A 10,934-nucleotide genomic window follows, 5' to 3' on the forward strand; every position below is an offset into this window, starting at 1 on the left:
TGTAGTATCCACATCATTATTGTCATTACGTTCACTTGTATCGCTGCTTGAATGCAAAATGAAATGCTCGTGTAAAGTAGTTAAACATTTTTTGCAATATAATTATTAAGAGTGCTCTGGTGGGGAGTGGCCGACTAGGAGATGCCCACGCTGACAATCGATATTAGTCTAAAGACGGGGAGAATTACACAATTTCAGCGCAACTTGCAAAGGCGGTTAATTTCTGCTAGTTAGAATTATAAGTGAAAAGTAACTGCTATAAAAATGTTGATTAACTTTATTTCAACTGTTTAGCTGGCAGTTGCAGCAGCTAATAGAATTTATTGATTGTATGTTATCAACTCACCTTATCGGAAAACTGACCTACGAAGTAGATAGAACCAGATACAGTTACTGCCTATAAATACGTCGACAGTGCAAACTCGAGCCACACTCGGCAAACGGAATTGCTGCTGCTGGGAACTTGTTACAATAGCTGGCAAAATGGTTTTGGTAACAATCACTCTGCTTGTGCTGGCGGCGTCTCTGGGCTATATGTTCCTCATCTGGAACTATAGCTACTGGCGCAAGCGGAATGTGCCTGGTCCCAGGCCGGCAATACTTATCGGAAACTATCCCAACATGATCAACATGAAGCAACACGCTGTACAAGATATTAATGCGATATATAGGTAATTGTTGTGTTTCTATATCTCATAGGAACTTTAAATAATATTCTTCCTTCCCATTTCCCTCTCTCCCTTTTGCAGTAAATACAAGCAACAATATGATGCAGTTGGCATTTATATGTCACGTTCTCCTCAACTGTTGGTTGTAAGCCCGGAGCTGGCGCATCGTGTATTCGTTTCGGACTTTAAGCATTTCCACGACAACCAGCTGGCCAGCCTGGTAGATGAGAAGTCCGACTTTATAGTTGGTAGCAATATATTCATGCTCGCCGGTGACATTTGGAAAGGGCGCCGCGCCGATATAACGCCCGGACTAACCATAAGTCGCGTAAGCCATGTGAGTTCTGCATTAATATCATTTAATTTAATGATATATATCCACAGATTAAATCGGTTTACCCAGTGACCAATCAGGTGTGCAAGAAGATGAACGAATTCATTCGCAAACAAATCCGCATTGGAGCACCGGATGGCTTGAACGGCCAGGATGTGAGTGGTAAATGGTGTAAATATCAGAAATTCAACTAAACAAAGATCTTACAGATCAGCCTCTGCTTCACCACCGAAATGGTCACCGACTGCGTGCTCGGCCTCAGCGCCCAGAGCTTTACCGACAATCCGACGCCCGTGATGGGTAAAATAAAGGCTATGTTCCAAACGTCCTGGGCCCTTGTGCTCAACATGGTTGCAATAGCCTTGATACCCTCATTGAGTAAAATCAAAAAGCTACGTGTTGTGCCCAAACACGTCGAGGCATTCTTCGTGGACTTCATGCAGGTGGCGATTGATACGCGCCATGCCCAACAGGCAGCTGGACTGCAAACGGATCGCGTCGACTTTCTGGACTACATTCTGCAGTTGGCCAAAAAGCGGAACCTAAGCACACGACAGATAACTGTAATGTCGATGACCTTCCTGCTGGACGGCTTTGAGACAACGGCCTCTGTTCTGGCCCATACTCTGCTGCTTCTGGGACGGAATGCCAAGGCGCAGCAGCGGCTGCGCGAGGAGCTGCAGGCACATCTGAACGATGAGGGCTTTGTTGCTTTCGATAAACTTATCGAGCTACCCTACCTGGATGCCTGTGTGCATGGTAAATATTGGAGCACTTCAATGTTGTAAAAGAACTCAGATTTACCTTTACAGAGACCCTTCGACTCTTCCCCCCGCTGCCGATATCCAACAAACTGTGTACTCGAAACATCGAGGTGTCCAATCGAAACGGACCTAACTTCACCATAGAGAAGGGCACCACAGTCCTTGTACCACATTCCTGCTTTATGCAAGACGATGATTACTTCCCCAATGCCCAGGAGTATCAACCCGAACGCTTTCTGGAGCCCAATGCGATTAAAATGTATCGCGATCGCGGCGTCTTCATGGCATTCGGCAATGGTCCTCGCATCTGCATAGGTACATTAAATAACAATTGACCCAATCCTAATTATGCCAATGCTCACACAACTTGATGTCCTGCAGGTATGCGCTTTGCTCTGGCACAGATTAAGGCAGCCCTCGTCGAAATTATAAACAACTTTGATGTAAAAGTCAATCCAAAGACTCGCAACGATAACATGTACGATCCATTTGGAATGATTTCTTCCCTCAAAGGGGGCATTTGGCTGGATTTCACTGCTCGTCAATAGGCGGGATATTCAGGTCGAACTGTGGTTCCACATTAAACGTAAATAAACAACAGAAAATAGGTCCGACTAGGGGATACCCTCAACCTTCTTCTCCCAACACCAAATGCAGCTATTGCTATGCGCTCGTTAGCCCCAGATTAACAATTTTGTTTACCCATTTAATACTTAAAGGAATATACCAACAAAAAAAAAAAATAAATTTAAAAAAAGCAAATTCCTTCTGTTGGTGGCAAACTTTAAAGAACCTAATTGCCATAAGCCATATTAAAAGTTGACATTAATGAAAATACCTGAACAACCTAGAACACAATCGCAATTGCAATTCTGCTTATGGAATTCGAAAAAGAACACACGAATGTGCGTTTGCATTTTCTTTAATAAGTTCGGTGTTTTTCCAGCGATCTTGATGATATTTTCTGCAGAAGTTTCTACTGTGCTATACAATATTTATATATTCGCGAAAAGACCAGACCAGAAGAATCAGACTTTAAAAGTGTGGCATAACTCGGTGGTTAGTTCCAATTATTTAAGCTTTTTGATATTTTAGCCTTAAATAAAAGATAATAATCGATTATTGGAAACAAGCTTGAACTGTGCGAGCATTAAAAGAACCTCCGTTCAGATCGACGCGTTTATACATACGGACAAACGATCAGAAGGACAGACAGTCGGACATGCCTAGATCCACTCGACTATTGATGCTGACCCAGAATATCTCTGCTGCTGCTGCTTCCTCCTGCATGTATATTTTTTTATTTATTAATCGTCGCTAAAACATTAAATACATTACTGTTACTATTAAATGCTAAAAGCCTAATTAGAATACACAATTTTCTAATAGCATAACCGATCGATGGAGATGTTTTATTTGCCCGTCCGTCCAAGTATTCCCCATTTTCACAGATAATTTTGTCACTGACGCTATTAGAGCCGACGGCTAAGAAGAAGGGTTTTAGTAGAGAAAATTAGCACAAATTAGCAAATTAGTACAAAACTATTATATATGGTTGGATCCGAGTGTAAAGTCTCTGAGAGTGTGAGCCAATCGCCGAGCCTGAAAAGCTCAGAGTACAAAGTTACTGCGGCTCATTTTCTTTGAATTTAAATTGTATTTGAATACTCATAAAACCCCGAGATGGATGGATCTCTCCATGTGCAGAGTGTGTCTCGCACTCACGCATTGCTTAGAATAATAAGGAAACCGCAAAATGTATCTTTAGGCACAGTGCATCTCATTGCCCACGATTCTTATAGGAGTGTGCACATTTATTAGTTACGAGTTTTTAAGAAATATTTTATAGAAAAAATAAACATTTTTTTCAGATATACCAAATTGGTCCTATGCATATCCTGAGAATATTGATCACAGTCGCCTGCTTAGGATATTTCTCGTAAATACTTGACTTTAATCCCTTTAAGAACATTAGCAGCTCGTGAAGAGTCACATTTAATCTGGCAAAAAATGTTCTGGCGGCGTCCTTATCAAAATACTTAGCAAAAGCAACGACAACGAAAATAAATAAAGAACGAATACAACAGCAAAGATGTGACAGAATTTTCGCATCCGCCGGCTCACATGGCGTATGAGCAATTCTCGTTTAGCCACTAGAATACATATTTATCCACTTTTATAAATTTGTTGTGTTTGCTCCGATAAGGAAACTCCATGGCATGTGTTACGCAGAAGTCGCTAATCAGCAAATGATTTTATTGGCGCTGAGGGGGAGCTGCGCCAGAGCCAGGCAACAAATGTGCTGCGCTTGGCTTGTTTTCAATAATTATGGCCTCTTTTCCACCCAAATGTGATGAGAATGTTGAAATAATTACAGCACAGCAGAGCGGAGCAGCGCCGAGTAGAGCAGCGCACATCAGAGCATAAGTAATTCTGGGACAAATAAGTCGCCTCCATGGCGCCAGGCTATCAGGCTGAGAGGGGGGCAGGCACAGAAGGCTTGATATGCATATGTATATTCAAGAAAAAATAATAATAGCATGTTATACATATGCGAGTACATATGTAACATAAATGCGAATTAGGCTGATAATATTAAATTCGAATCGTGTGAGAATTACAATGAGAGATGTTGCCTCGAAATGAAATGGAACAGAGAACAGCGGACCAAACTCAATTACGAATTCATTTCGGATGTCAACTTTTGACAAACAGACAGAGACACAGACACAGACAAACAGACGATAGAAACCGGATGTCAAAGAGATTGCAACTGAGCCTGAGACTAATTTGAGCATGTAAACATATTTTAACAAAGCTGTCAACAACGTGTGACAAGAAAGACGCTGGCCGGGTCGAGTCACAGAAATATGAGAGAGCATGCGTTCCTCATATAGGAATGCCATAAACAATGTCATTTCACATGCAAATTTATTTATGAAAATAACAGACGAAAAACAAAGCAAACGCAAACAGCGAGGGCGAAATCCAGCGTAAGCCAGATAGATAGAAAAATCACAATCGCAGAGCCAAGAACGCACATGCTCGATTGAAAATGAGCTGCTTAGCTCAGCATTGCTTTGGCAGTGGGCAAAAAAAAAGCCAAAAGACAGAACAAACCAAGTTCGAATGGGGCAAAGAAATTCAAGCGTGGCGCAAAAAGTAACTTAAGCAGCAATGGGGCAAATAAAGTGCGGATAGGGTAGCCGATTGGGATAGGGATAGGGATAGGAAAAGCATGGAAAACTCTGACAACAAAGTGAAAGTTACGACACATACAGAAAAAACGCACACACACACACACACACACGCACATATGCTGTAAAAATTCCAGAGTATATGGCCACGTGATTTTGTTTATCTTTTGCTTTCGCTTTGTTTTTCGGCGAGGACCCCGATATCTTTATGCCCCATGAAGTCAACGCAAAACAATATGTGTATCGTCAATATTTTGATAAGTGTTAGCAAAAATAAACAAGCCGTGAAAACAAAAACGAAGAAGTTCGCTAAGCAAACTAAAAGTCAAGCCCAAATACAACTGCGGAGCTGGAGACAACATATTCTCTGTTTGGCCAGCTCCGAGATTTCGTCTGGCCTCGGGTTGGGGCAGGAACCAGGGAGACGGACACGGACACTGTCCACTTTGGCGTTGGATTTTGGGTTGTGCCTTTTTTCAAGATGCGAGCACTCAGAGCTTTATATGTGTGTGTGTGTGTGTGTGTGTGAGAGAGAGTGTGTGTAAGGTGTACGGGTTTTTGAGTGGGCTATTTTGGTTTTATAGCACGCTTGCAGGACCCCGGCGGACAGAGGACCTATGGTAAGAGACAGAAATAGACGGGAAATGGAAAAGATTAGGAAAATGAAAGTGGAAAATTGAAACATAAAGCAAAGTCAAACAACAAATCAAAGTGTCAAGAGGACAGGCAACTGCAAAGATAAACAAAAACGGAAACTGAAACAAAATGCAGAAAAAATTGCCAAAGAAAAAACAAAAAAAATATATACTTATAATAAAATTACGACACAAAACAAAAGCCGGATAATTCGACAAAGAAAAGATAAGAAAAAGTTAATGAAACGCATAAAACAATAAAAAATAAAATTTCTTTGCATACAGTATTTATATTAATGGTAGATTTAAAGGCAACTCAATATATTTACAATGGAACGGAGGCTATATATATATATATATATAGGGTATAGGTATATGTATATATATATTTGTCCGTAAAAGAGAATCGTTCAGCTTTTTAATCTTTATTGGAATTAATTATAAATGTTCACACACGAAGAAAACATCAAATATTGGGAACCACCATGCAACTTCGATAATTATCGATTATTAAAGAACCGGGGGAGTTATCGAACTCTTAAATCCTCACTTGAAAGTATCTCACTTGAAAGTATCTACCCGTATATCCTATGATATATTTATTTTTATATATATATTATATTATATTTTTATAAAAAGTGATGAAACAAGCTCGTCCAGAAAACTTTCAGGTCATGTGTATAATGCCATTCCCTAGTAATATACACTTGAATTTATTAGACTCTTTTGTTTTCCCATTTTCAATGGCTACAGGGTATATGAAAAATTTATATGCTTATTGCGTGCTTTCTGTTTTTGGCTCTGCCTTTTGCGTCATCGACGGCCAACAATATAATTAAGCATTTGCTCTATATAAGTATTTCAATCTTCAGGATAATGTTGCTGGCTCGAGGCTATGTGGAAGCACGCCAAGAGCCAAAGGCAGAGGCAGAGGCAAGGGCAGAGGCAAAGGCTGTGGGCGGCCAATTGGCCTTGGCCATAATCAAAGCTAATTTATTTAAGTCGCCAACTACATGCCACAATATTTGTTTAGGCCCAAGAAGACGTTTATACTAAGTTATTACCTACTCAGCCAAATTTCTTTATTTTGTTTTGTTTACTCGAATGTGAAAGTATTCATTTTGCCGGGCAGCCATTACATGTACGCAGTTGAGGCATAGCTTTATAAATTACAGCAAAAGGGAGTGCAGCAATAACAACAAAAACATCAGAAATCATGCAATCAAAAATACATTTTTCTTAAATTAGTCCGAAGAAATTCAACCCTCTGTTAAACAAGAGCAAAGCATTTACACATCATTAGATCGTCAGCTTACAGACGCATGAAAATTCCCTGGAAATGTGAGTACATATACGAATCATATTCTAAGTGAAGGGCGTGCACTCAAACAAAAAAAAAAGGGGCGTACTCACATCATGCACTTGCTTCGGGCTTAAAGCTGACACTCAAAACAATTGCAAACCTGGCGATTCGACACCCTTTCGGGCAAAGACAAACTAAATTTTAATTACAGCTAAGTTTGTTTTCAAAGCCAAATGCATTTTGTTTAAATTGTACTCATGCAATGAGTTATAATCTTTTAAATAGATATAAGTCAATTGATTTTAAATCAAATATTATGAATTTACGTTTTTTTTATTAAACAAATATTAGAAAATGACTGTACTGCCATTTATGATAATTTTTAGGCAAATGATTTTCTTAATCTCATAGTTAAATCTAAATTTATGTCCAAAAGTTTTATAATTTTTGCATCTATTCAAAGTCTGGCTAGGCGCCTTCTAAAGAGGCGTAGAATTGGATAATACCGAACGCGGAGGAGATTGCGGAGGTCTCATCCCATCTAAGACTTAATAGTAGACTAAGTAGTATTGTTAATTTTCATATAAACAGGAAAATTAAAAAAAAAATTAAGAACATTTTAAAGAATTTCAATTCAAGTAAGTGTATTCAAGTTTCAGTGTAAAATATATTTTCTTTTTACTGTTTTATTAAAAAAGAAATGCGGAATAACGAGAAACGAGAAACGGCATGTGCGAGTAATATTTGCATAAAACGATGACGATGACAAAGTCTCAATGTCTCACTCGCATTCCAAGTGAATGCGCAGCGGACCCGACCCGAACGATTTTTGATTCAAGCGCTTAGCCAAGGCGAGAGGGTAAACAAAGGGTTGGGAACAATACCGACTCCAGCGAGCACTGAGAGACTTGTTGATGGGGTTGACCAAGGCGGCTGCAACGAGGCATTAGCTTTGGCTGCGGCCGTTGCCAAAATCGATACCTACTTAAATATATACGTTTTCCATAGATAAGCTGAGAGCTGCGTTGATCTGAGCTCAGCTGAGCTGAGCTAAGCCAAACAGCCAGCAGCTTGTTGAGTGGCCATAAAAACACACGCAAATGCAATCACACGCACACACACACAAGCACACACATACACTCGCCAACATAATGCATTTTAACATTCCGATCTCTGTGCGGTTGTATCTGATGGATGTGCCTCAATGAACCGCACGCAAACAATTTCAGTTCAGTTCAGTTCAGTTCAATCGCCAATTGGCAATACGGCAATCGGCCAAAACCGTATCGGCAAATGTTGCCGGCGCCATAAAAATAGCTTGGCAAACCGAAAACTTCATGCGTGTTCTGGTCGTACCACAAATTGTATAGCATACATTGCGGCGCAATTGTTTGAAGTAGTCCCCTGGTCGGACTCGGACTGGGACTCGAATGCGCATGCAGTCGATTATTTCAAACGAAATTCATGAGCCGTAAATTGATATTTCGCTGTAGCCCAACACGGGGCAGCTCGTATGAATAATGCGAGTGTCTCGATTTCACATGTGCCAAGTTAAACAAATCAAATAAAATTAAAATACAAAATAAAACAACATTAACTAAGCCCAAATAAACATTGGATGTATGTATGTATGTTAGGAAGTCGAGCTAGACAGGATTCATCCAGGGAATATGATTTAAAATCGTCTCGCGATGTAAAAGGAAAAGAATTTTTAATCATTCTAGAATATCGAATATATATATGCCATATATATAACATTCATGCTCATAATAAAAAACCATACTTAACTCTTTCGTTTACTTTTGGCACTTTCTTGTTGAAGCACCGATTTCTCTTCTCTTTCTTCTCTTAAACCTCACCCCACCATCTTGCCTACCCTAGATACTATACAAAATGCTGTAGAATTTCCCCCTCCTTAAACAAGGGGGATGTTATCATCATTGCCAGTGACAATGATTGAATGCCACTTATGCTCCGATTGGTCAGCTGATTTCTGATGAAGACATTTGCCATGTTATTATGATGTCAGTTGGACAACGGGGGAACGCATCACATGAAATTGAAATTGTTGTCGATGAGAATGTGTGTGTGTGTGTGTTGATGTGTGTGATGGGTATAGAAACATGAAAGACTGTGGCAAGTTAATGAGGCAAAAACATTTAAAGATGTCCAGCATTAAATTGTAAACAAACTTGAAGAGGAATATTCTTGCCCAGCTGCTTGAAGAGATAACAAGTTAGAGTGCCCTTGTCAAGAAAATATCCGACTAGAAGATACCTTGACTAGACGAATGTGAAAAAGTCGACTGGTTAAACACTTTTCAGCTTAGCCAAAAACACACTTCAGTTATATAATTCCCATTGCTTAAATTGATAAATTACAAAAAGATTTTACAGACTAGATGAGAATCTGCTAATGTTGCACTTATTAAATCACACATATCCGAGGATAGAAAACGCGACTATTTCACATTTTTTAGAATTTATTCAAAATATTCATAATTTCAAATTCATTTTAATCGTTATATTGAGTTATATTTCGAACTTAAGCCATGTCTCTATCTAAATATAATCATATATTGGCTTATAGACAGTTAACTTTTAATGTTATATATTTAGGCTAAATTATTTATAAAATCTCTGTTCTTTTTATGGGCCACAGTGGTTTATCCTTTTCCATGCTATAATCGGCTTTTTGTGCTTTAATGTCAGTCCGATAGCTAACCTTAATCAGAATCCGTAATAATCCTTATAATTATAACACACTTTCCCCTTCCTGCTCGCCCAACGGTTTTTGGCTTAGCATTTATAATGATTAGAATTTATGAACTGCCCAGTTAACCAACTTTGCAGTGAATATTCTCACCCCCCCCCCCCCTCTCTCTCTACCCCTCAACAGTGCTCTGAACATTTTCACAATATCTACTTTTAGCCTCAACTATTTCACGCTACATACAAAGTTAAACCGATGTGCACATAAATCAAATGCAAAACTTTTGTTTTCAGTACGAAAATTCGAGTTTTTATCGCTAGCCAAGCAGACACCACATATATACTCGCATGTAGATGTATGTGTATGCAGACACATATATGTGTATGTGTGTGTGTGTGTTAGTGTGGAAAACTGTTAGTTGATGTTGCTTTCTAAGCATTTTGCGAGCAAACAAAACAAACGTAAATCAACAACAGCAGCATCAGTAAAAGCAGCGGACGAGCTGAGGAGCCGCAGCAGCTCATCATAAAACTCATTTGGTTCAACACCCCACCCCCCCCTCCCTGTCGAAAAAACTCAGCCACATGCCCCGCAGGCCCCCCCGCACCTACAGGGGCGGAGGACTCCGCACTTGACCGAGACTGAAAACAATGCCAAATGCGCATTTCGTTGCCCCTTTTCATGCACACGACTCGCCGCACACATCGACAACATGCCAGAGCAAAAGAGAGCGAGAGAGTAACGGAAAGAGGGAGAGGGAGAGAGAGAGAGAGAGAGCGGAACATAGCGAACCCAAATTAAGTAGAACAAATGAGTTTGTAGGCGGCTTTGGGGCGTTTGCGGGCGTCGGAGACGTCTGCAATGCAAACAAAGCAGCAAAATAAATTTCTGTAATTGATGTGGCCAATTTGTCACTTGGCCATGGCCATGTCTCAGTCACTTTTACAGGTGGCCCTGCCCCCGTTGAGTGATATATCAGGGGCAAGTCATCTATGCCAGCGCCTGCAAGTAGGCAGCACAAATTTGTTACGCCCGTTGAAGTTTTGTCTTAAAGCCGCAGCAAAAAAATTTCACGGCATCCGCTAAATTAAACAACGGGCAAAAATGTTAAAACAGATTACAATAAAATGTAACAAATGCGTATTGCAACAAGTCGACGCCTGCACACCCTTACGCAAGTCAAGTGCAAACAAGCCTCTACATATTTTTTTACTCATAGGGTATCTACGAATCTGGGATACGCAAGGCTTCAAACATCGAGACACACAAAAAATAACATATTTTTGTATATATTTAACACTTTAATAAGAGTAGGCTTTGA

At 39.9% G+C, this 10,934-nt stretch overlaps 1 protein-coding gene across 1 annotated transcript; it reads left to right on the top strand.

The window, feature by feature from the left end:
* Positions 1-446: 446 nt before the first annotated feature.
* On the top strand, positions 447-2,491 carry LOC135436310 (probable cytochrome P450 28a5). Its single transcript, XM_064693882.1, has 6 exons — positions 447-671; positions 750-996; positions 1,053-1,157; positions 1,212-1,761; positions 1,815-2,081; positions 2,148-2,491. Exons 1-6 carry the CDS (start codon positions 484-486, stop codon positions 2,312-2,314), a joined length of 1,524 nt encoding a protein of 507 aa, XP_064549952.1. The 5' UTR covers positions 447-483; the 3' UTR covers positions 2,315-2,491.
* The last annotated feature ends 8,443 nt before the right edge of the window (positions 2,492-10,934 follow it).

This window comes from Drosophila montana, unplaced genomic scaffold (assembly GCF_035044405.1).
Source record: "Drosophila montana isolate Dmon_TW-CO22-7 unplaced genomic scaffold, ASM3504440v1 contig_3733_1, whole genome shotgun sequence".
Classification (NCBI taxonomy): Eukaryota; Metazoa; Arthropoda; class Insecta; order Diptera; family Drosophilidae; genus Drosophila; species Drosophila montana.

Excerpts from the sequence above, each read along its gene's own strand:
- LOC135436310 (XM_064693882.1), top strand. The coding sequence starts at position 484 with ATGGTTTTGGTAACAATCACTCTGCTTGTGCTGGCGGCGTCTCTGGGC. Across the intron at positions 997-1,052 it reads CCGGACTAACCATAAGTCGC|ATTAAATCGGTTTACCCAGT; the intron begins GTAAGCCATGTG and ends ATATATCCACAG. Across the intron at positions 2,082-2,147 it reads TGGTCCTCGCATCTGCATAG|GTATGCGCTTTGCTCTGGCA; the intron begins GTACATTAAATA and ends GATGTCCTGCAG.